The sequence below is a fragment of the Athene noctua genome, chromosome 5 (genome assembly GCF_965140245.1).
Source record: "Athene noctua chromosome 5, bAthNoc1.hap1.1, whole genome shotgun sequence".
Taxonomy (NCBI): Eukaryota; Metazoa; Chordata; class Aves; order Strigiformes; family Strigidae; genus Athene; species Athene noctua.
This window is the reverse complement of record NC_134041.1, coordinates 18,071,610-18,098,434: the sequence shown is the minus strand read 5'-3', so window position 1 is coordinate 18,098,434 and position 26,825 is coordinate 18,071,610. Positions and strand designations below refer to the sequence as shown.

Sequence of the window (26,825 nt, the reverse complement as noted above, 5' to 3'; positions counted from 1 at the left end):
TTTAGTCTGGAGAAGAGGAGGCTGAGGGGAGACCTCATCGCCCTCTACAGCTCCCTGAAAGGAGGTTGCAGAGAGCTGGGGATGAGTCTCTTTAACCAAGTAATAAGTGATAGGACAAGAGGTAATGGCCTAAAGTTGCACCAGGGAAGGTTTAGACTAGATGTCAGGAAGCATTTCTTTCCAGAAGGGGTTGTTAGGCGTTGGAATGGGCTGCCCAGGGAGGTGGTGGAGTCCCCATCCCTGGAGGCGTTTTAAGAGTCGAGTTGACATAATGCTGAGGGATGTGGTGTAGCTGGGAACTGTCAGTGTTAGGTTAATGGTTGGACTCAATGATCTTCAAGGTCCTTTCCAACCTAGACGATTCTGTGAAAGCCAGCCCAAAGAAGGTAAATTAATTAGTGCAGTTCACTCCAACTGAGCGGCAGTTTTTATGTTGCTCAGGAGACACTACATCTATGTGTGTCTAGCCTTGCATCAAGAAGTATTTGAGTATGAAGCGATCAGAAAAATCATAATTCAAGTTCTGACAAAGAATCCTCTAGAACTTTGAAATGAGAAACATTTCTAAAATGTTCTGCCAAGTCACTCGCTCTGCCTTACTCTGCGAGCAGACCTCCCGCCTAGCAGCAGCCTTTCACCCCCATCGTCTCCTGGCGAGACCTTTGTGCGGTGCCACCTCAGCCGCCGGCCGCAGGGCAACCACCGGCGTTGGGCGCTGGCGGATCCCCTGCCCCCGGGAGCGAGGCCCGACAGCCCGCGGCAGGGCCGGCTGCCTTCCCGCCGCATGTTCCCGGCCGCGATCGCCGATCCCACCGCCCGCGGCCCGCTCCTCACTCCCTCGGCAGCTCCGGGGCACCTACGAGGAGGCGCCCGCGGGAAACCCGTCCTGTACAACCCGCCCCGGACGCGGGGCAGGACTTCACCTATCTCGGGCCATGCAGCTTTACACTCTCTTCGGCCGCTCACGGCCCAGTCGGGGCCCACCCCGGGCCGGCGGTGAGGGAAGGGCCCCTCTTTGCCCTTCGGGGCCGCCATTTCTCTCAGGGCCGTCCCGCCCCTTCCCCTGAGGCGCCGCGAGGGAGCGCCCGCAGGCTGCGGGGAGACGGGCGCCCCGGCCCCGCTCCGGGCGGTGGCGGCGCCGGCGGGCGCCTCAGCTCCGCCCCGGCGGCTCCGCGCCTGCCTTCGCGGGCGGGAGCGCGGCGGCCGGTGGAGGCGGTGCCGGGGCGGTGAGTTGTGGTGTCGCGGGTCGAGACGCCGCTTCAGGGCCTCCCTCTGCCGAGGGCCGGCGGGGGCAGCGGCCCCGGGGTGGGCAGGGCCTCGCCGGCCCGCAGCCTGCGCTGGGGGGCGGGTGGCCGCGGTCGTTGGCCCTCGGAGAGGCCCGAAGCCGGTGCCGTGGGCCCGGTGAACGCGGTGTCCGGCCGCTTCCCTGCCGCAGAACGCGGGGCCTGTCGGTGGTGGAGGGGGTTTCCTAGTGCCCGGCGGCGTCTGGCCGTTCAGACGTGGCGCTGCACACGCGGAGTGCTTCGGGTTCAAAAATAGCGTGGGTGCAGGGCGTCAGTGGCATACACTGCAATAGGAAGTGGCTTAGTGGCGAAGTACTGTATGAGGGGAAACAAGTCAGAAGAAAAAAAAAAACCCAACCTCATCCCTTTCCTCTTTCCAGATCATAAAATTTATTTCTCCACGCTCAGTTTTCTCAGTTCCATGTAGATTATGGAAAAAGAAATGACAGAATGTTGGCTACTATGACAAATCCTTCACATACAGCACTTTTGAAGTTCAGTGTCCTTAATAAGGATACCCAACACCCCTGAATCCAGCAATTTTAGCAACAGTTCGTTTGGCTTGATGTGTCATTTATTACTTTTAGATGGTAGAAGAAAAGGTTTTGGAGAGGCCTTAGTAAGGTGGTACCCTTTCTTTAAAGCTTTCATCCAGTCTTTCGAAGGCTTCACAAAGTTTAGCTGAGATGTAACATTTTCCAGGTTTGCCTATCCAACAAACATTAAACACACACAAATGTAACAGGGACTACATTTACATTATTGTGGTGGCTGATGGGCTTACAGTGTTTCTGGTAATGTTCGTTGCCAAGAATGCACAGTAAAATGAGACTACTTGTTACATGGAAAAAATGCAGCATCTTAAGGGATCTGACCATAAGTTTTTCAAGCTGTTTTTATAGAGGTGGTATAACGGAAGCTCAAAAATGAAGGGACAGCAGCATCTGGCCTTTAGTTTCAAATGAAAAAAAGAAAATTCATTACAAACATTTTTCATAAAATGCCCCAGTGGTACAGCAGCATCTGAGGTCAGTATTACCAGGAGGCTGGGCAGCTGTTGCGGGGAGCAGAAGAGCCTGCAACTCAGAGGTTGTATCTGTGCCGGAGTGGTTCTAAAGCACAGCATGAGCTAAATGATTGTTAACACACATATGTGTTCATAGAGTTCACATGACAAAGTCTAACTATATCTTCCAGTCTGGTTTAAATCACCAAATCTGAGTGTAAATGAGATTAGCAACCAGAATGTGTCTTCCTCCCAGCCCCACTAAAAAACATTTATGGTGTTGACCTTTTTGGTAGCTATCCTTGTTTCTTGCTCCCCTAAAAAGAATAGGAAGCTGCAGGAGTAGTCATTTGTTATCCTTTTTTCCTGAACATGTTCATTTTCCTGTTAATGAGTATGCAAGCCTGAATTCCAGGAGGACTGACTATGAGTTAAAGCATTAATGCTTCAGAGAACTGAAAATTAGAACGGGATGAAAAGTATTCCTAACTGTTAATTTCTGAGTTTAACAGACATGACTCTTGGCCAAGAAGCCAATGCCTGTCTCCAAGATTGAAAAAAGAGACATTAATAAGACTAAGAAAGAAAAAAATTAATACCTTTTCATTCCCCCACAAGGACCAGTGCATTTTCTGTGTTTGAAGAACCTTACAAATTTTTAAGAGAGTTGAAACAGGGTTTGCAGTACCTCTGTAGCTGCCTAGCACTGTGTAACTTTCCTGAGCTGGAAGAAACTTTCTATCTTGATAAAAACCCCTTATGTTAGGACATTATAAAACATCTCACAGATGTCTTACACATACTTGGCCATTGCCAAAAAGCAGAGGTAATAAATAAGTATGTACTTACCCTAAAAGTAACAGAAAATAATTCTCTTGAGCCTTTGATATGTATTAACCTGTGATATACAATTATAGTGCTAATTTGTGTGTTTGGGAAAAACACACAAATTTGTGTGTTTGAAGAAAAAAAGCTTTTTTTTTTTTTTTTTTTTTGAGATCAGTGTGGTAGGGTATCTGTCTATATTAAGGAGGCCTTTGCCTTTCCTTCCTAGAGTAGCTTAAATGGAAGTATTCAGGGTTGCAGAAGAGAGAAGAGGTATTTTTAGAAAGAAAAAAAAGTCATAAAAGTATTTTATAGGAGGCTTTCCCATTTAGTGGCCAGGAGTGTTGTCTCTGAGTGCTCTTGAGAGAGAACAAATGCTGTTCAGCATTCTCTGGCAGAGTGTCACAAAGATTGAAATGTAGTGGGACAAATGTTACATGCCAGTGCTTTCTTTGACTTTCCTTACTGAAGCTGTTCAGCAAAGTATTGTTTCCATTATGTTCCTCATAAAGTTTTCACAATTTCTACATTTCTGTGGTGTTAAAGAGTGGATATAATTTTTTCATTTCAGCTGTTTCAGGTACTTGCAGAGATTGACCACGCCACAGTGATGCAGGTCTACTGCTCCTCATGCTATGTTGTGGTTTTGTATGATTTGCCTTCTGGCAAATAATGGTTTGCCAAGTACCACGCTGTCTTTAGTGCAGCATAGCACTAATGCTAGAAATATTTACAACTGTTAATAATTTTTCTTATAAAAGTTGCACGTTAGTTTTATGTAAAGTTTGCAAGTTTTTTACTTCATTTTGCTACTCTTCAATATAAAATGAAACAGGCAAAGATATGCATGTTTGTCCCTCTGTGCTTATTACTGCAAGTGTTTGCAGTGTGCTGCAAGAGTAATCCTGTCTCTGGTCTGACTCCAAGAGAATAGTGCTGTTGTTATAGTCACATTTTAAGATAGTATCTGTATGTTACATAAGTAGTTTTTGTAAGCATACACAAGGAGAGAAATAGAGGCCTTCACAATCTACATGATTTCATGTAGCTCTTATCAAAGATTATGTCAAATATGCTAAGTGCTGTTATCAAAAGTAACTTAAAATGTATTTAGAAGTCTTTTTAAACAGATATATTTCTTTTGTGTCTTTTTTTGTCTGCTGACTAGTGTCAAAGATTTAATTGCTGCTTTTGCTTGTTCTCAGGCCTGCAGAATTGAGGAAATTGCCAGTGTTTCTTTTTATAAAGGAAGCATCTATGAGTTGTATACTTGCAGATTGCTAAATGCAATGGAATGACATGGGTATTATTGAGGGTCTCATTGAGTTAGCTACAACTCAGCACTGTGTGAGAAAGACCCTAATTTCAGAACTGAGACTGACTGTAGCACTGGAATAAGAGAAAGGTGAAATCAACACACTTTTAAAACTTAACTCATTCAATGAGGCATCCTTAAAACGGAGCATTGGTTAACCTTTTCTCCTAGTTTACATTGAAAGTGTCAAGCACACTTTCTTGTTGGACTAAATCCATTTTTCTTAATGAAAAAATCATATTTTACTTTGATTTTGAATTACCTTCTCTACATCTACCTGCAAGGCTTGCATGGTATTATTTTAACAGGCAATAGCATTCCTTTGTTTCTAATAGAGCTAATAAATTGTTTTATTTTGTTTTTGCTTTCTTTCCCCTTTCAGGTAGCAAAGTCTGGAGGGAAGCAGGGGTTATCTGTTCTTTAATGAGTAAACTATGGAAAACAAAGTTAATAATTATACTGATGTGGCTATTGTGTATCTGACATAGGTCTATGGGTTACATGTTTTTGTCTTGAACATTCCAGTCATTTTGGGAATGTCATCCGGTATATACATTTAAAAATACTTTCTGGAAGTAGTTGCCTGAAGTACAGTTCTTGTTTTTATAGTTATTGATTAACAAGGCATATTTTCTCTAGTCAGCGAATGATCTGTTGCTCCACACAGAACGTCATTTCTAGCTATCTGTTTTCTGGCATATTTGCCAAGTCACTGTGGCAAAACTTAGTATAATTATATAAAGTGCGTAGGCCTGCTTCTCCAGTGTGACTGGTAGTCTTAATTATCCCAGTTTCAGAATACCTGATTTGAAACAATTGAAATAGGACACCAGTTTTACAGCTCTGTGACTTTTTAAAAATTGGGCTCTTTTTCTATTCTGTCTAATTGTAATAGCAATGTTAATGACACAAACACATTTTCACAATTCTAAGAGAGACTTTGAACCTTGAGTTGCATTTAGGCTTAACTGTCATTCAAGGAAAAAAAGATCAGTGCTGTCAAATAGAAGAAACCTTCCTTCTAGATGATATTCAGAAACATTTTGCAGTGCTGTTAGTTAAAAAGTTGCATCCTCTATGCTTACAGATGTGATAAGGTAATAATTTACTAGAACTTATTTCAATGAAACAAAATCACTGAAGGGAAGAGAAAGGGATCTTATCTTTTAAATTGCTTAGTGATGTGTAGAAACTCATTCCTGGAATCTGTAAGTTTTTTTCAGGTCACATTTATTATGCAGGCATGCTTTTTGCTTTGCGAAGCTTCTGTTGCCTTGGTATTAGAACATACCAACTACGAACAGATTTGCTCTCCAGATCCATCAAACTTTCAGCCTCTGCAGTAAGTATTCTTTCAGCTTCATAGATAAAATTATTTCATGCCATATTTTAGAGAGGAACTAATTTTGCAATGTTGCCAATATATATGCATTAGCTGTGGGGTTTTTTTATTTCTTGTTACATTGATCCAAACATTTAATATCAAGAATAAAGTAAGATATTTGAATCAATCAAATATTTAACCACACTAGCATAACAGAATTTGTCAATTATTGCTTTGTGTAGCCTTTCCAGTCTTTAAAGTCACTTCTAGCACATATCAGGCCAGAAAGATTGTCCAGTTGTTAGGGCACTAGAGCTTGAGATGCAGGTTCAGTCTCACAGACTTTTGATAATTTATTCGTATCTCAGGTTTTTTTTAATGAAATGAGAGTAGTAGTGCTTCTTGATGCTACAAAAACAGAGTATATAAAGTTCTTCAAACTGTTTTTTATACAGAATTTTCTCAACTTCCCAGTTTAACAGCTTATAAGATTGTGTAACTTCATTTTAAGTCTTCCAGTTTTGCTGAGAGAAAATAGAGCTTTGCAACATGGTAGGTGGTTAGAGGTCACACTCTGCATTGCATATAGAACATCGGAATGTAAATTGTGTTCCCAGGTCAGAACAGTTCATCTAGTCAGCAGCTTGGGTCAACCAAGGCACATGTCAGATCCTTCAAAACAGATGTTCAAACCATTATACTGGACAGTTGTAGCATATTTTGCCCATATGAGAAGTTTCTTTTAGCATGTAAACCACTTTGAAGGTCAGCTTTTGCCTGAGTCAGATTTTCATATGCTGTATTTGTATTCTATTTAATGGAGTTGGATGATCTCACTAAAAGTGCTGAAATCTAATCCTGTTTTTTTTTTTTTTTTAATTTTCTTAAGATCTCGGCTTCAGTTGTAGCTTTTGACATTGAATTCCACAATTTAATTGTGCATCATGTAAAAGCATTTGCTTCTATCATTGTTAAACATATTGCCATTCAATTTGCTTCTATCATTGTTAAACATATTGCCATTCAATTTAATCAGAAGTTTCTTTGTATTAGGAAGAAAGATAAATAGGAGCAGCACCTGACTTTGTCAGGTGCTTTCCCTGATAGAAAGTATTAGGGAATGTAGGAGGTCAGAGTTGGATGAAGACATACCTCTCCTGCTTAACACTGATCTTAAACTCATGGAAATCCTAGCCCTACACCTAGAAATGACTTGAAGATTATCAAGTGATGATATAACTAGGCTAAAATGAGTCTTAAGAATTCTTATGACTTTCTTGGAGAAAGAATGCTACTTAAGGTGTCATTTTAAATGTCAGCTAATTGGTTGGACCTGAATCTCACTGTAAGCTGAATATGAAAACTAATCCAGGTCCAGCTATTTGGTTTTAAAACTATTTTCAAGGCACAAGAAAAAATAAATAGGAAGACTTGAATTATTAAATATTTAAACTTAAAATCGTATGAGTGCTGTAAGGTGAAGTCTTATTTTACTTGTAAACTTTTAGCTAGGGAAAATTATGTAATGCAATTAAGATTTACATTATAGTTAATTATGAAAGTCCTGTAGTTGATAAGCCTTTCACTTTTAGCAAATTGAAACAATTTCAGGAAGAGCTGGTCAATGGAACAAATTTACCTATGGCAGCATACAGAATTCTCATTATTAACTGGAAGGATTCAAGGTGAGACTTCTTGTTCCTTGTAGTACGAGAAGTATGCTAGCATGTGAAAAGAGATGTGTGTGTGGGGCTCAGTCTAAGTAGTATCTCTGTTATTGTATTTATATAGTACAGCCAAACATGAATAATATTTACCAAGACATACACTTAAATTGGATTAATCTAAACCGTATGTATGTTTTTAAATAGATATAGTACAGATTACCTAGTCAGTATTCCCTCTTAACTCCCTCTTGTTCTGTGTCAAGAAGTACAACTTCACCTGTCTAGTTATCTTAATGGTTTTCTTCCTTATGACAAATAAAATGAGTCCTGTGCTTGATTCCTCTGGTGTTTGTGTTTCATAGATGAGGTCAGAATCAGGTCTGTAGAAGAAGACATATGAGCAGAGAAGTAGCTGTTTAATTTTATAGCTTCCTGTTCATCAAATCACTCTGTATATGGTAGCTTCATTACTGTAAACAGCTTGAGTGCGAACATGCCTGCATAATATTTCTCCTATGAGTTATTGCCATTGATTCAAAGTTGAAACTTGGAGTTTAATGGTAATGTAGACATGTTCTTTTCAGAGTATGGTAGCTAGACAATGGTTTTTGAATCTTTCAGACAATAACAATAGTTAGCAGTGGTAAAAGTCACTAAAATCAATAGTCTGACTTAAAAAACAGGAGGGGCTGAAGTACTGACAGACTATGTAATTCCAATGTAATTTTTTCCAGTATCAAGCTGGTTTACAAAGATAGAAATGGGCTTGCACTTTTTTTTATTTGCACATAGAAATAAATCTGGTTTTGGGTCTGTCCGTGTCCCTGTCATGTGTCATCCCCCCCTTCTTTTCTCTTTTTAGTTTAAAACCACCACAATTATCAATAAGTTTTTCTATGCCTTTATAGAGAGTACTCATTGAAAGTCTGTTCTAAAGCAGTTTTCCAAGACCTTAACTGAAGGTCTGAATATACAGCAAAAACATGTTCTAATGTGGTTTTGCTCTGCTGTAAGTAAATACTTTAAAGTTTTAAAAGTCTGAATGAAATAGGAAATGTCTTTTCTATTTTCCTCTTACCCATCAGTTTAACAAATAAAATTACATCAAAAATGCACTCTTTCCAAACTGGTTTGAGCAGGAACTGAGCTAGAAATAACAGTCTTTAAGTTGTTAGTGTATCATAGAAAAGAATGTATGTACCCTATTTTTTCTTTTTAGGTCATCTTTTAAAGCTATTGAGCTAAATTATGCCTCTGCTCCATCCTTGCTGAAAGTTCAGTGGCTTTAGATAATGATGAATGAGAATTTAGGACATTTTTGTATATTTTCTTGTTAGTCTGAATTCAAGCTATTATAGAAGCATTAATGAAAGAACATGTCTATAATTTTGTGTAACTACTGAATTCAGCTGGCAATGGTATATTTGAGAAAGCACGAAGGAGGGTTTGTCATGCAGAATCCAACAATATAGTACTTTGTCTTTCTTAACAAAAACCTTCTGTCTGTGTATTTGGATCTTGCAGACAATGACCTTCAGACACAAAAACACAAGACGAATTGAAGGCCTTGATAGTAATGTGTGGTAAGTACATGAAAATATCTGCAAATTTTATAAAATGTCTTTGGCTGATGTATTTTCTTTCCAGATTGATAGTTATTGCCAATAAGAAGGTACATAGCAATTTCTATCTTTGCTGAAATATATTCGGTACTTGCTTAGAAGCAGTGAATCAAATTCTATTAAAGGTGTGAATTAATTTTATTCTTGAGCTTTAAATGTTAGGCTTGGGCTTGTCTTTATCTAGTAAACCATGCAAAACAAGTATAACTCTTGGGCATGGTAGTATAGCTGACTTTCAAATTTAAATGTTATTTTTGTTGAATAATATATTTCAGTTACACTTGATTCGTGTTTACCAGGTCAGATTTCTTTTTAAAGCCATTATACTTGTCTTTATAATTTAGCTAATTATTTTTAATACACTTCTTTCTAGGTATTAAATTGGTCTTAAAGCAATATTATCAGTGGTAAATATGGGATATTTTTTGGTTGGTAGAAACACTATTTTGGGCTTGAATTAGTTGTATGTATATATTTGTGTATATATATGCACAAGGTGTTTTGGTCATCCAGCCTCAAACTCATTTTTAGCAATTTGTATTAATTTTTGACAGAACTGTGATGCTATGTGGGGTTTTTTTGTTTGATGCTTTGTTCTGGGGTTTGTTTTTTAATCTTGTTAACATTTGGATAGGGAAGAAAGGGTAAAGTGCAAAGCTTACCTGTGAAGGGAGGAAAAACGGTTGTCCAACAATCCTAACGTTTGTATCTGGCAGGCTACTAGGAACAGTTAATGAACAGCCTGAAACAGCTGTCTGTTGCCTACAATTACAAAAAAAAAAAGCACTCTGAGGTGACTGGATAGTTTAAATGACAGCTTCACTTGACAGAATCTAGTCTTTAAATCATTCAATGTGCCTGTTCTAATTAGGTCTACTTCATTTTGCAAAGAGAGTAGTGTTCCATTTCTGCCCATATCCAGAGTTACTGTGTATGCATGTGTACCTCTGAGCACAGTTTGGCTGACAGAAAAGTTATTCTCTGGATGCGGAAAGTCAGCCTGTTACTGGGTTCCCTCTGACTCCTGTGGTTACTTAACATTGTTTCAGCCACATCTCTCCATGTGAGCACTCTACTTAAACCTGTTTCCACTGCTATGAATTTGTCAAAGTAAAATACTCTTTTTTTTTTTTTGCCTTTTAATGCTAATGAAGGAAAAGATAATTTTATCTGGTATGTTAACTTTAAGGTGTTTTTTTTCCCTTTAGGGTTGAATTTACAAAGGTGGCAGCAGATCCCTCGATTGTTAATCTTGGTCAAGGCCTTCCTGATATATCCCCTCCAGACTATGTTAAAGAAGAGCTGGCAAAGGCAGCAGCAGTTGACAGACTGAACCAGTACACACGAGGCTTTGTAAGTAGTGTGGAGCTTGAGGACCCAAGTTCAGTGGAGCATGTGCCACAGGGGAAAACTGACTTTGATTTAAATTGGTTTTATCTGTAGGTCATACTGTAATGTCTGAAATTAAGTTGATCTGTAGCTTTATCTGTTACTAGTGATCATCCTCTGTGTAGGCTTCTTCAAGGCAGACTCCTTCAGCAAGAGCAAAATGGTAGAGCACATCTGGCATAGATTATCTTTGAAGACTCAAGTCATAGTTTAAATAGTGTAAATTATACATTTACCTCTGATTTTGGTCAGTGTAAACATGAACCAGACATGATAATGGTAGAATGAAAAAGAAATACTTGACACCACTTGAGACAGTGCTTCTAGGATCAAGAAAAGATTCACCCATAACATTTAGCAGATTTCAATGGAGATTAGGAAGTGATGAATTTTGCCCCTAGAAGATAGTACCGATTCTGTAAGTTGGCTTGTGGAGTTTGTTCTGAGTTGGGTGTGAGTGTGTGGCATTTACCATTGCCCAAGGCAGGATATTCAAGTGGACTATTACTGTTTTAGTACGACCAGTTCCTTGTTTGTTTTGTCTTTCTTTTATTTTGTGGTAAAGATAAACCATATTGCCCAACTGCAAATCATGTGTCAGGATTGCTACAGGACCCCGAGGAGTCTATCTAATATTTTTCTAGATGACCGCATTAGGCAACAGTGATAGAAAAGCATTGTATAGACTAGTAGGTCAGTAATTGTGTTGGTAGTTGGGACATCATTGTGTATACCTTCCAACATAACTTTTTGCCTGTTCTCTGAGAATCTGCATGCATTAGAATGAGCTCCCTAAAGGACAAGCTGTCACAGCAAGCAGGGTGGAGGCCTCAGCAGCCTGGACCCAGTCCCATAGTACCTGAGCAAGGCAGGCCCAGACACGGTGACTGAGGTCAGCCCACATCCCTAGGCAAGCTCACAGGGGTGAGCTAAGCCTGAGGTCAAGCCAGGAAGTCAGTGAATAGGTCAGGCCTGGCAATGCTATCCACAGTTAGACATAACATAGTGATCACTGGGCAGGTCCAGGGTGACACAGCAGGTCTAAGGTCAAGCTGTAAAAATCAATCTACAGGTAGAGGCCACATTTAACAGGGTTTATGGTTAGGTCCAGGCATGGCTGTAACTGAATTGTAGACTAGCAACCCTACTGCATAGCACTTAAATGGACCCCCTGGACCAGAGGTAGAGCTCTGGGTAGGGGCCCCAGGTGAGGCTAGTCAGAGCCATTAAGGCCTATTAGGGCACTCAGGGCCCTGGCAAGAACAGAAAGAAAATTAAAAAAAAAAATCCCCAATGACTCTAGTCTCATTCTATCCCTTTTTGGGTCATTTTGTTTAATCACTTTTAGCTGTGTGCAAAGACTCTGCAAGTATGAGATTATATATGTATAGATATATAAAAACCTCTCTCAATAATATATATTAACTTGAAAGTATAAAGCAATTATTTTGTCAGACACACACACACAAGATGGCTGGGATTTAGTGAACTTCTTAGATAAGCATTAGCATGTTCATCACCCACAATAAGGTACCTGAAAAGTTTTTGCTTACCAGGCAGATGAAGTTTTGGAGGAGCCTTGGCACACAGGGAAAGGTTACAGAGAGAATGGGCTACAGTCTACCTTCTGACAGATATTCACAGACTGATTCTCTAAATCAATTTGCAAATCCAACATAAATATAGTTTTCCCAATGCATGCAATTATTCAGTATATACTTCTATCACTTTGTTCTTCATTTCCAAATAGATTGATATTCCCATGACAGTTATGAATGTTTGCAGATATATTCTACTATAGGTAGTAACTAAAGAGGAATTTTTACCAATATTCCCATCCTCAGCCTTTGTACTTCCTCTACAAACTTCGGCACTTCTAAGGTTTTTGAGCACAAGTATTTGTGGTAGCAAGTATGGGAGGGACGATTCTGAGTGATGCACGTCCATCCGATAATTGAGACGTTGTCTCGGCTCTCTGTGGTGCTTGGGCATCTCACTGACTATAGGACTATGGCCTCTAGAGTGGCCTAACGTGACTTGAGTGGTGCAGCATTCCTGGGTAGCTGACACACTCATGGCAAGAAATGGCTGTCATTTGAATCAACAATGACGTAAGCCTTAATTTATGCTAATGTTTTTGTTTACACAAGAGTTCATTATTTTTATGCCTTGTGCGTAGAGGTACAATGTTTGATATTTTAGAGAGGATTTTTGTTACATAGTTGCATTTCTCAAGGAGCAGTTATCTATTTCTACCAGGTATCCAAAGTGAAAGAAGATTTTCACAGCAGGAAACCTATAGTCTTCCCCAGTAAACAGAATCGTGCCTCCTTATTTCCATATTGTATATGATCTTTGTTGCATGTTTGTTTTCATGTTGTTTGTACATTTTGAGAGGAGTACGTTAACCACCATGTCCCTGTAGGGGACACAAATGGTGAACGGTGCTCTGAGATTTGAGATATAACTATATGAATCATCATTTTGATCACAAGTGCTGTTTATCAGCAGTATATAAACAGAATAAAAAGATTTCCCTTGCACCAAATAATTTTTAGTTGAAAGATAAGGAAGGAAACAGAAGGAGCTTCAGACAGAAATATGGGCAGGTGGGAAAGAGACTCTAAAGGAGGTGAGGATGAATTGGTATCAGAGTATTCCTTTCTCCCTGTCTCTTGTCCTAGCTCTCCTGTAAGCTACCCGGAGCTATTCTGAGATGTGATAATAAGATAGAAATTAAAAAAGCATCAGATACACAAAAATAATTTCCTAGTAGATATGAATAAATTGAAGCCACTTTTCTTCCCTAATGTGGAAAAACTTTAAACCATGCTACCTGTCAACAGCCATTAACACTGAGGTCTCATCTTGTATTTTTCTATTTCAAAATGTATTATATTGATATATGTGGAAAAAAACCCCAAACATAGGCATTGTACGTTGTCAGGAACACACCAATCAGTTGCATTTGTTTGCTTTGAACAGGGACATCCGTCGCTGGTGAAAGCCTTGTCTCAAGTGTACGAGAGAGTTTGTGGAAGAAAGATTGATCCTTTCACAGATATCCTGGTGACTGTGGGAGCTTATGGGTCTCTCTTTAGTACAATACAAGCATTAATTGAAGAGGGAGACGAAGTAAGATTTTATTTGAAATATTCAAATACTGAAATATTTGGGGGGGATATCTGTATCTGTAGTAGACAAGAACTTTTTGTGTTTTCGTGCATTTTGCTTCCAGTGTTTTGTTGGTTTTGCTTATATAATGTATTCTTATCTGTATCTTTTTTTCCTTTTCTGTTGCTCTGATACTCACTTCTCTCTTTTTGTAACAGTTCTCTGCTATTAGCCTTCAGGTTTGGTTTTTGTGATTTTTTTTTTTTTTCCCCTATTGTCTAGCCTCTATGCAATTTTTCTTGAATTTGTCCTTTTTTTCTACCTGAAAATTTTCTTCTGATAAAATTTGAGGACTTAAGTTGCACTTCTGAGATTTGTAGGTACTTGGAAATCCTGGAATTTCTTGAACAGAATTAGGGTAGCTGTACTGTCGTTCAACAATTTGTTGTTGCTATCTCCCACCTTTGTATCTTTGCCTTGAGCTTTCAAGTATGTGTGCAGGACCCAAACATTCTAATATTATATCTTAATAGTTGTAATGTGTAACTGTAGAAGAACAGTCTGTGTGTGTTTTCAGAAATGAGTAGTGCTTATCATACTTAGACAGAGGACATTGTTATATGATGCTCTAAAAAGAGGAATATTCTGCAATGTTAGATCAGGAAGGAGTGCCAGAAATATTATCAAGTTATACCACCAAAGTAAATCTGGAAATATGATGGTATCTTGCACAGTAAATTTTCTGCTTCTGATACTGATGATTGTAATTTCAGGTAATAATAATAGAGCCGTTTTATGACTGTTATGAACCAATGGTAAAGATGGCGGGTGCAAAGCCCGTTTTTATCCCACTGAGATATGTGAGTAACTTTTTATTTATCTCATAAAATTTCTCATCCATACTCAATACAGTTTGAACACCTTCTAGGCGATGCTTTTCTGTACAATTGTTCATAATATCCAATTATAAAAAAATGAGATAGATTGCTATATTGTAAGTCTAAGATAATGATAATCCAAAGCAGATAGAATATTTTATGAATGTTGGAGAAGGTCAGACAGTGTTTCTCATTTACTTTCATTTGTGCATTCTGAAAGCTGATCAAAATTCCTTTTTTGAATGTCATCAGAGAATGTTTTCAGTGCAAGTAAAGGAATGAGGATCACATATCAGTGCAATTTCTGTATCTGCTGGTTTTCAAAAGATTTGGTTTCTGATCCCTTCAGCAACTCCTACAATGACAGAACACATCTTCTTTTCCAAAATCTGCTTACTAAATAAGGAGCTACCAGGCAGTAGACATATTTGCTATACATACGAGAATTACTGTTTCCTTTATTGGTAAAAAGGAATAATTTTGGTATGGGGTAATTTTCAGATTGGTACTGCTGGCATTATGCTGGCAGCTTGCAAGGATTGTTCTGGATGCAATTGATCCTGTTACCGTTGCCTTAGGTGACTGGCAGCCTTGCATGGGGAGGGCTGAGGGGCTCTTTAGGCAGAACTGTTGCACGAGCATCATGAAATCAGGAAAACAGAGTGACAAAACCTCTGGGACTGCAGTGGGAGTAGGTAAGACTGTTCCTCTGGGTGCCCTCCTTCTAGGGATGTTTTCACTGGTGGGTTTCTCCAAGTATTTTCTGTTTCATACCCTTGTTTTTGGTCTGTCACTCTCCCCATAATGTGCAGGTGTCAGCAAGTTAGTGTGGCCATGCTCTTTGTTCTTTGTAGCAATTGCCCCAAACTTCTGTTGTTGGTGTGTAATACCACAGCAACTCCAGAGCCTCAGTGGTGCAGATTTTTAACTGTTTGACCATTTTCATATGGACAAGGAGGAAGAAAACTTGAATCTCTCCAGTGGTGATCAATATTTCCAGCCAAGCATGCACACACTTGTAGTGTCTGAGAAGGCCATAAACCCTCCTGTCATGTGACTGGGCTTCCTGTATTGCACAATGTTATAATCAGCATGTGGGAAACCAGATCCTGGAAACCAGTTCCTGGGGAGGCTTTAAGACAGACAGTGGCCAGGAGAGGACAGCCACTGTCATAATAATCTAACTTGCTCTTAGTCTCCCTGCCTGTTCCTAGAAGTGCCTTTTCCCAGGAGAGCAGGACAGCTTGGATAGGTCGTCAAGTATGGTTATGAAAGTGTCTGAGGGTGATACGTTGTGCATCTCAGTTTAGGCTGTAATATGTTGTATTCAAGTAATGCATAAATTTGTTGTGTTGATTTTTAGAAAAATGATGGAAACTCTGCATCTAGTGCTGATTGGGTATTAGATCCTGCTGAACTTGCAAATAAATTTAATTCCAAAACAAAAGCAATTATTCTGAATACCCCGCACAACCCTATAGGCAAGGTAAGAGTCCTGCTTTAACACTACTGTAATTTCATAGTATGCCTTAAATACTATGATTAATGCATTGTCCCTTCCTTGTATCCCAGGTATTTAACAGAGAAGAGCTTCAAGTAATAGCTGATCTCTGTATTAAACATGATACCCTGTGCATCAGCGATGAGGTGTATGAATGGCTGGTGTATAAAGGAAATAAACACATTAAAATAGGTACTGATTTTTTGTGGCATCTTAGAAACGGTTGTGGAATGATATTGTAAACATGCCTCTCAAAGATAACGGTTGCTGGAAGGAGCTCAGATGTCAAGATTTGACTATTTTACAATGTTTATACTCTAAGGAGGAGACCCCCTTTCTCTTATGAAAAATACTTTAAAGAGTAATTTCCAAAAACTCTTGTGACTTTGGAGCAGATATCCATAGAAACTAGTGGGACTGATGCCAATAAATCAGTTATGTTTATCTGAATATCCTGTCCTTATTCAGTTACTTTGTTGACCATGACAAGTATAACTGCTATTTGTGTATGTATTTGGGACTGTGCTTTAATGAAGAACTAATAGAAGGAACATGGATTAAAACTTCCTTCTCAAAGCACTGTAGAGATAATCAATGAAGAAAATGCATAATGTGGAACACAGTTGTTTTTGCTCCACTACTTATAAAAAGAAAACAAAAAAAGTGTAAAGGTTGGTGTGGAGATAGTGCATGAACACTGTCCCTCCAAAGTGCGGAGACATTGTTAAATAATGGTCGTTGAATTCAGTGAAGTAAGTCACTTCATGGGCAGTGAGAAAGCATGCTCAAGTCTTCAGGCAGCATTGCTACAGGGGTAAAGCACCATTACAAGAACAAACCAGAAAACCAATTAGGATGTTATGTCCCTGTCCCTCTTGTTTTACTTCTTCATCCAAGTTTCACTGAAGTTAGTGGAATCACTCCCACTGTCTTAGAACAAGTGAATCTAGTGCAGGTCACTGAACTCCTTCCTCAATCTTATAATGCTACAGCTAAGCATTTATGTAAAAGTTTCTAGTATGGTGGTCTTGGTTTGGATCTGCTGATGTATTTGAGCTGGCTAAAGTCCAAAACTTCCTTCTTGCATGTACAGATGTTTTGTTTCTGATGCATGTTCATCTTGCATGAGGTATCTGTTGTGATGTACTTATTGTCATAATGAAGGTACATTTCAGTTGTGTGCAACAGAGACATCTAGTTGAGATTAAACAGTGAAATCAAGAGACATTAATACACAGACATGAAAAAGCTTAGCTTTTTTTCCTGGTTTTACTGCTGGTTGAACACTGAATAACTTTGCTTCTACACTTCAATTCCATATATGTAGAGTGGCAGTACAAGAAACTTTCCATTAGTGGGGGCTACATCACTGTAAAAACTGAATCTTATAAATAATAAAAAAGAAATTATATCTAAGTGGCCTTGCAATACTTACTAGCTCAGCTATACAGTTGCTGATCATACAGGTGCAGTACATTGATTGTACTGGCCATGCATAGGCTATGAGTCTGTTTTGAAAGTAGCCTAATTTCATGGCTGTTGTGGTGCCTTGATAGTGACACCTTCTCGGAGACCTTCAGACATAGAAGAAGGGGAACAGTTTGGGTACATTCATGTGATAGTAATCTGAGTTAGTGCATTTTAACAAGTTACCACAGTAACTGATCATGTGTGGCTTATCGTGTCCCAATTGCAAAGTAAAATGAGTTAAATTAATGCCTTCTTCATGGCTTAGCAGGTGGATCATGCAAATAGCCATCCTCCGAATGAAAATCTCTGTGGGTGGTGTAAGGTAATCCACTGTCCTTTGCCATGGGAGCAGGTCAGAACACTCACGTTGTCAGTTACATTTTGTCTTAGTGGACAGGTGGTGAGTTCTTAAGACACAGTTACTCTATTGATTGTTAGTGTCAGTATTGTCATTTTAATGCTTCAAACCAAAATGTTTCCAGCTGAACAAAAAGCATTCTCTAGCCTAGCCTAAAATGTAAAAATATTGTGTGATGATAATGCAAGTTAAAGCTTGGACAGTTAGCTAGGTTTAGGTATATATTCTCTAACAGATCCCATGATATCACCTTTAGTGTTAAAATGACTATAAAACCTTCAGGGTAACACTATAAGCAATGACATTATTTCAGTAAAAGAAACCAGGTCTGCTCTTTTTAACTTAGGTTTCTTAGACTACTTTTTTTAAGTATACAAAAGATAATACAAGAAGAAAAAAAGAATGTTATTTTACTATTTAAAACCTCTTGTGTTTCCATATTAACCTCTACATATTCCATAATGCAGTGATACTTTCTGAGAGATGCAACATGGATGTTGCATAAATTTACAGGGTCTGATGGTGGTTCCTTGATACAATTTAACAGGGGTTGCTAGCCACAGATCATAAAATTAGTACCGTCTTTGTGCTGTCACTGAGGCAGTTTTCTGTAGTATAGAGCACTCCATCATGTTTCTCATCATTATCTGACTTCCTTAAAACCACGGACCTCCTCTAAGTAATGATTAGGGTTGCACTGGCAGATTTAGAGATTGCATCTCATAACTGAGAGTTCTGAATGAGCCTCTCAACAAGCTGAGTGCCATCCCAGGTAAGAGGCTTATTATATGTGTTCGCTTGCACTTCATTAGTTTTTAAATTGTAGTCAGACTTGGTTATGGTGTCATATAATGATGTTGCCATACGGTACAGAGGATTTTCCCTATTTAAAACTTGCTGCTTGTAAAAGCAATGGAGCTGCTTCTTCCACTGTGCCCCTTTGGTGCTGCTATGGTTTGAAATGCTGTTACATTCTACCTCCAAGGTCGAATTCCTATGACTGTGTGGCAAAACAGTCTCTCTAGAGGCCATTAGGTTTGAAATTCCATTCTTTTTGCAGTCTGTGAGAGCTAGTTTGGTTGTCTTTAGGAAGTGATCTACACTCTTGACCTAGCTAGCTAGAAGATGCATCTGTTCAGCTGCCTTTTTGTTTTCAAGGTCACAGCAGTTGAATGAATATGGGTGGGCGAATAGAAATACGAGTTTCTTTCCTGCTGGCTTGTTTCTTTTCTTGGCAAGTGTGCTCAAAAAAATATAATACATGTTTTCAAGTAACTGCAAAGGCTTATACCATATCTAATGCGGATAACTGCTGCAAAAACTTCCTTATGAAATTCCGTGGTTTTATTTGGAAAAAACTTTGGTTTCCCCAGAGAGGGGATTTAACAATTGACAGATTCATTGGTAGTGGTTCTCAGGTACAAATGAGGTGGAGCTGGATATTGTTGACCACTGCAATTTCAGTAGTGATATAACCTTGTCTTTCTTTGTGTCTCAGACTTAAGTGTGTCTTGATTTATCTGTTTCTGTTGAAAAGGAATTAAGTTAAAGAGTCCAAATAGAGCTCCCTTGAAGCAGTGTACAGAAAAAAAATTTGCAAACTATAGGAAGAGACCCAAGCTCTGTCTCTCCTTGGAAATGAAACAAGGAATTTTGGTTTCCTACCAGATGCAGAGATAGGCCTCCATGCATCGCTTAATCTCTGGAGAGATCCTTAGCTAGCCACTATTGTCAGTCAGTCAGTCCCAGGCATGTTCAAGTTATATAACAAAACATAATTTATTTACTCACTCTGCTAGTTTTCTGATTCTTATGGTGTTTGGTTCTGGGTTAGAAGTCTTAGTAATTCTTTTATTTTTCTGATGTCTGAGATGGCCAGTGACACTGAACTGGACAATTCTATTAAAACGGCTTGCAGTGCGTGAGTTAATGTTGTATATGGTGCTATTATCAGGCATCAGAAATAATGCTGTCTTGAGATGAATGGGTAGCCACTTCTCAGATTGTATCTTATGAATAGTTATGCATTTTAGCTGAGGATAGCTAACATGTACTTTTCACAAACTATGCCTTTCATTTTCTGCCTCTTCATTCTCCTTTTATTAATCCTTATGTTCTTTTCATGCCAAAAAGCACTGGCCCATATATCCCTTCTCATTTGTTACAATTGCTATGAATTTAGAATATTCTTGTTGCTTGCTTAATATGCTGCAGTGATATATCAACATATAGCTCTGAACTAGGGGCAGTACGGTTGTTCTACCTGCATGGAATATGTGAGCGCACCTGTACTCAATTGATTCTATTTTATATACAGCTACGTTGCCAGGTATGTGGGAAAGAACAGTAACTATAGGAAGTGCTGGAAAAACATATAGTGTAACTGGCTGGAAGGTAAGAAGAATCAATATAAAAGAGTGCAGTTATTTATATAACAGAATGCATTTATTACACTGAAAAAGTCTCTGTTTTTATGACCTGTCTTCTAGCAAATCTCAGTGTCTCCAAAACATGAAAATAGCATTCAGTTGGAGCAATTACCTGTCTTGAACACCCGTGTTTTAATTATCTTCTTGCTCTTGATTAATAAGCTCATGTGAGAAAACAATACTAAAAAAATAAACATAGTATGATTTGTTCAAAACTAGTCAAGATTCTTGGAGAAACTATGGATATTATCATACTTTAACTTTCCAGTTTTGTGGTGATATTTTCAGATTGTGATAATGGTATGTTTTGGAATGGCTTATATTTCTGTAAAATATTTAATGACAATATTTTGCTTGGCTTTAAAATACCTATCGGAAAGTAAACAAAAATATTTAACAGTTTGTCAGTGAAATTCTTCTTCATCACCTGTGTTCAAACTGAACTATGACACGTACAATTCAATAGTGAGCTTTTGACACAAACCACCTTTGACACAGAGACTTAGGAGATTAATAGATTCTAAACCAATTAGAAATAACATTCCTAATAAATGCTTAGTTTGATTTCTAAACTTGGTTATATGAAAAGTTAAAAGTTTGCTCAGTACCCTATGAGAGATAGGGATAAATGAAACTATAACTGTTGTCTCAAATCTAGACTTTTTAAAATGGCATCATTCAGCAAACTTTGTGTAAACCAGTTCTTTTCTTAATTCTTTATCAATTCACTAGAAATTCACTACTAATTCTTAAAATAGCAAACTTGAGACATTGGCTAATTTTAATTCTTTGTTAATTTTTAGTAACACCGCCGCTGTATTATAACATATGCATGCTTTCTTCCCTTAGCTTGGTTGGTCTATTGGCCCCCAGAACCTGATTAAGCATTTGCAAGTTGTTCACCAAAATACGCTGTACACTTGCCCAACTCCATTACAGGTAGGTATAGATGGAGCAGAGAAAGTTATTTTCTGGTGTAGGAGAACTGTAGGCCTCACTGTAATAAAACAATAATCCCAACAATGAATTTTTAGTTGTCAAAATATATATTCTGGGGTGCAAGAAGAGGAGACAGGTTTGATCAGCTCACCAGGTATTTAAAAAACCAAAAATCAGTCTTGCAGATTCTTTCTTCTTTCGTCTACAAACTGCTGTTTCTTGTATAAAATATGACAATCTTAGTGGTTTCCTAGCAAATACAAATAAAAGTTGCTGCAATAAGGTCTTGCTTTACTGAGCATTATCTCTGTCTACTCGTTTATATTATCCATGTTACGTTATTATCAGTAATTTAAACTTAGCTTCAATTCAGATTGTAAACACTTGTTTCAAGGACTGTGACTTCTATATATGATTAATGCCTAGCAAATGATTGGATGCTTTGGGTGTTGTCACAGCACAAAGTAACAAACAGATTACACACTTGGACATTCCTTGTGTAATTTGTATATGCCGATTTGCTTAATAAGGGCCAGAATCGAAGAAAAATCCATGTGATTTCAGTAGGAAGTGTGTGAGTGTCTGTGAGTTTACTGAGTGTCTGTGAGTACTTTGAACATTGATTATGTTTCCAGGAGGCTTTGGCACAAGCATTTTGGATAGACTATAAACGCATGGATGACCCAGACTGCTATTTTTACTCGCTGTCTCGAGAGCTGGAAAGCAAGCGTGATCGGATGGCTCAGCTACTTCAAGAAGCTGGACTGAAGCCTGTCATTCCAGATGGAGGATACTTTATGATTGTTGATGTTTCTACATTAAGTTAGTATATAATATTTATTTAAAAGGATGTGAAAAGCGAATATTAGAGTTAATCTGAAAATGCAACTTTCATTTTAAAAGATATTCTCATTTCATGTTTGCATAACGTTGTCAGAAGTATGAACTGGGACTGAAATTTTCTGTTTGACCTTAGCCTGGGAGGTAGATCTTATTAGCTTCAGCAAAGCCTTTGTTTGTGATCCTAACTACTGTCCGTGTTTTACAAAGCTTTGACAAGGTTTTAGGGAGGATAAAGGATGTGAATAAAAATTTCTACTTTCAAAAGGTCTATGAGTATGAAAAAGTTTGAGAGCCAAGCACCTGGCTTAATATCCTGAGTTCATATCATTTGTACTTTCCCCTTTCTATTTTGTTGGTTTGTTTGGTTTTTTTTTTAATCTGAAGTGATACCGTGAAGGCTCTTTGAGGTATTCTGATTTCTAAACACTGTAAAATGATACAAAGATTTACCAAACCTTTTGAAAATTCAGGTTCTGGTAACTTTGGAGTAAGAATTCCCATGGGAATATTTTGTAGTTCCACATTTTTCACTAACTGGTCCTAATGGCACTTGTCATTTGCACAGAAATGTTTAAACACAGCTGGACCTTGCAGTGCTACCATGTTTCAGAAAGTTTTAGATACCACAGTTTCACAGATGAGAAAACTGCAGTTGCAGTGATTATTGCTATCCATGCAGTAAATGCACTCTTTCGTACCCTCCACAGTCCTGATCCCTTAATAACCCAGACTTGAGGACTCAGGAGTACTGCATGGCTTTTTTCTAAGATACATTTGCTTTGAATGGAAAGAAAGTGCTTGGGTCAGAATGGAAAGTTTCAATCTGTTGACCTATTTTAATTGTTATAGTATAATGTTTTAATTATATTTTAAAATAAAAGCATACATATTTATTCTTAAATATTAACTATAATAAAGTGCTGTTAATTAAGTGCTGCCTTCCCAATGGAGTCTAGGAAATTCTACATGTTTGGTTTAAATTTATTTTTTTTAGATGTGGATCTCTCTGATGTAGATGAGAAACAACCATATGATTATAAATTTGTCAGATGGATGATAACATCTAAGGTAAGGTGTCTTAGTCATACTCCAGTTTTAGAAATGCTTTTCTGTTGAAATCAAGAGCAGTGCAACTGTGCTTATTAAATAACATAGTAGAGATATTCCATTAAAAATATTATTGGTGTTTATAGTAACTGCTGATAATGTTGTGGCTAAAATACTGCTAAATATGCTGAGAAGGTATCCTGAAGAGTTGTGTTAGGGCCCAGCACTTTTCTTTTAGCATGCTTAAATGCTAGTTGTACAAAAGTACCTTTGAAATGTTTTACCTAAGAAAAGTTTGAATTTAGTTAAGGCTAGCTAGGGCATACAAAACCAAATCTTATCTTTCTCTCACATGTTGGGAGGGAGAGTCCTAGAAATGGAATAGTAAAATCATCACGCTTAAAACAGATTTTTTTTTTATACATATATAAAATAAATAATATTTCTGTTTTATATTTCAGAAGCTGTCAGCAATTCCTCTTTCAGCATTCTGTGGTCCTGAGACAAAAAGGCAGTTTGAAAAATATATACGGTTTTGCTTCATTAAGGTAAATTTGTGTCCTGGGTAGACTTAAGACTCCCAAAAACCAATGCAGTATGGAAATCTGCAAGAGACTGATACATTTTGCCCAGGTTCTCCTGAGTTGGATGGTTTAGGAAACAGAAAGTTAGCTTGATGTAAAATTCATCATGAAGTAGCTTCAACCGTCCTTTTGCTGAGGGACTTTAAACCATAAATGTGGGTGGCACGGCTAAGAAGGGCAACTGGCAGAAAACAGCTGGGTGGGGAGGCCTTTTTAGCTTACTCTATTGATTTTTAAAAACATTCTTGACCAGTGGTGAAAATGAATGACACAGGTACGCTATCAGTTAAGGTGAATTCTATAATCCAGAGCAGAGAATAATTGTATAGCAAGGTGGTATACCCCATGCCCATACAGTTTCCCACAGCAAAACCAGTGAAGAGGTCACCTTCAAATTCAGCCCACTTACCTGAAAATATGTAGGGTTTCACACAAGTTCCAAACTACAAAAGAAAACAAAGACACGGGAAGTTTCCTTACCTGTTTTTTTTTTTTTTTGTGAATTGACTGGCTGCCATTTTGTGAGCATCTCCTTTTCGTGTATTCTTCCTCCTGTTGAATCTCTTCTTGAAAAGACTGAAAGACTTTGGGGACAGGTACATGGGCTTTGATAAGCCTGCAACCCTAAGATGTTTCCTGATTGTTCTGTAACGGAGTCAGCATAATAGAACATGTGCAACTCCTTAACTGTTGAGTATAAAGAAGGGGAATTTCTGCTTGTGTTCTTTAGCTCTTTTGATGAGATGTAAAGACTGTGATATAAACTGAGCCAGTAACAACCAGGATGAAACTTGCTGGTTGTGAATGTGGCTTGCCCAGGATAAACAGCACTTATCATGTCAAGTTTAAGACTACTTGTATGACTCACCAGGTTGTAGCCAAGCCACACAACTGGACAGTGGATAGATTACCCATATTTAGAGGGATTATGTTTAAGTAGTCCACAGCATAACTTTGTGGCATGGAGATTTAAAAATCCCAACTGTATACATAAAGATCAGGAAACTGCTTGCACATGTCCAGTATAGAGCTGCCAAGTACATCATGGCATAAATGCCAGGCATTTATATAAGAAGTATTGCTTTCATTAAATTTGATAGTATGAAAGCTGAGAAAATATGTTATCTTTTAAATATACCTAATAAATATTTGCAAGGAATCAGCATTGAATTTTTTGTGTAGTCTAGATTTGTAGCTATAACTGTTAATGAAAAAAAACCCTAGCTGACAGATATTTACAGGATGCAAGTGAAACTGCAAAATATTGATTTGGGATGATATAATCATGACTGCTACTCTCTTTTCAAGAACTCCATACTTGCAGTAATAGTGATATTCCTTGTTTTGCAGAAGGAGAGCACACTAGATGCAGCTGAAGTGATCCTGAAGAACTGGAATAAACAGCCTGATTCTTCTTATTAACTCTTCCATCTAGTATAATTATCTAATAGTAGGGTTTTTTAATTGCAAATTTAAAACCAAATTACTTAATACAGTACAGAATTCATATGACATTGTAAATAACTTTGTGCTGCCACCTGCTGAGGTTAAAATAGTGATTTATTGAAATATGTGTAATGCTACTCAGAGGTTATTTTCAGTCTTTTTAAAATAATTTACTTTTTTCCTAAAAAGATCTATTGGATTCACTTGTTTGACTGAAAGACAAAATTTGTAGGACTCTCTGTAAAATAAATAGATGATATAGGTATTTTAAAACTTACAAGAAAGACGTGGGAGAAAGTTTTTGGTATGAGATAGTATAGGAACTAGGGGCGAGACTTAAACATGGTGGTATATGAAACCCAATAGCCTGCAGTGGAGGAAAATTAAGATATGCCTTATATTAGATAATTGCAGTGACTTTCTACATACATACCTGCCTACCCTGTCTATGCACAAATTACATCAGTTTAAATAAAGTGATTGAATGAAATCAGTACGGTGTTTATACTATAGGCAAGATTGAAAAGTGCTAAGTTGCATAATTACTATTTTATCTTCCCACAGTAGTCATGTGTGCTGTTCTGAAAGTATTCAGTCCTCAATAAAATTATAACAGTGGATCTAGAATAGGAATTCTATTTAATCACATCTACCTATTTATTTATTGATTGCATGGATGAATCTACAAAGCAAAATAGAAGACTTTGCTTTAGAGGCTCCTTCACAATCAGATGTACTGTGACATAATTAATCCTGTCATCCTTTTTCTTATTATGTTCACAACTTTGGTAACTTCACACCAAACTTATTTCAAACTCATTAGACCTAGGGGCACCACAGAGATGGGCCTAATACTGTGCTACAGAGCTCAATTAACTTTGTTTTAAGCTCAGCTGTTAAAGGCCTGTTCCAAAAGAGATCAGTATGGAGAATTCCTTTCTAATTGCTTCCTATATCAGTTTTCTCTGAGATATTTTAATCCGTGGGTGGGTTTCCTACTATCAGAAGCTATCCAGGTAGGTAACCTTTTATGGTTGTGTATTATGTTCTGCATGTTGTTTCTGTATTCTTCTCTCAGGCCTTATAGTGGAAAGCCTGAACAAATTCAGTAACTAGTTTTGTGGGTGTTTTACTCATTCTGTGATCACACAGCTGGAATCTTAACTGAATTGCATCAGACTGACCATAGCCAGGGCCTAAAAAAAAGCATAGAAATTGGGCTGTGAGAACAGCTGCTAGACTTCCTCATTAGTTCTTGAGATTTTGGGAGTCAGTAGCTGGGACTTCCATAGTCTTTGTAGCTGTCATGCACTGCCATTCCCTGCACCTTGCCAGAAGATGGTTGCCTGGTATTTTTAAGGTGGTGTGCAGTCTTCATGTAGAAGAATCAATTTAGTAATTAAAATAACTTAACTGAAATTTCAGCATGAATTTCACGTGGGAATTCCTACATTAAATTCCAAGAGGAACTGTTTTTTAAAGATATTAAATTTCTGTGAAATCTACACTCTATTTTATAAGGAGTTTAAAATCTGTTTATGTGAGTTGCACTCAAGACCTGTGCTGTTGCAGGAACTAAGAGGGAAAGGAAAATGTAAAGTAGTCTGCTGCTTTAATTGAAAAGTGAATTTTTATAAAATTAAGAAAATTTTTCTAGCATAAATACATGGTAAAAACATAGGTTTCTATGAAATGTTTGTGTGATTTATATGAATCAGAATGTTCTAATTTCTTAAGCCTCTGAAATGATACAAAATAATAAAATTTGAATTTTGGTTTCTTGTC

At 38.0% G+C, this 26,825-nt stretch overlaps 1 protein-coding gene across 4 annotated transcripts; it reads left to right on the top strand.

Moving 5' to 3' along the window:
- The first annotated feature begins 1,129 nt into the window (after positions 1–1,129).
- Positions 1,130–26,825, top strand: KYAT3 (kynurenine aminotransferase 3). 4 transcript variants are annotated; one of them, XM_074906530.1, is made up of 14 exons: positions 1,130–1,226; positions 5,653–5,771; positions 8,945–9,003; positions 10,251–10,395; positions 13,417–13,566; positions 14,319–14,405; positions 15,787–15,909; positions 15,996–16,116; positions 20,070–20,146; positions 21,031–21,120; positions 21,756–21,942; positions 22,958–23,031; positions 23,472–23,558; positions 24,945–26,825. In XM_074906530.1, the coding sequence occupies exons 2-14, from the start codon at positions 5,673–5,675 to the stop codon at positions 25,014–25,016; spliced, it is 1,371 nt and encodes a 456-aa protein (XP_074762631.1). In that variant the 5' UTR covers positions 1,130–1,226; positions 5,653–5,672; the 3' UTR covers positions 25,017–26,825. The 4 variants fall into 4 exon arrangements, with proteins under 4 accessions (XP_074762631.1, XP_074762632.1, XP_074762635.1 ...); XM_074906531.1 differs by having other exon boundaries at positions 1,196–1,226; positions 5,643–5,771; XM_074906534.1 differs by lacking the exon at positions 1,130–1,226 and adding an exon at positions 7,365–7,438 and having other exon boundaries at positions 5,655–5,771.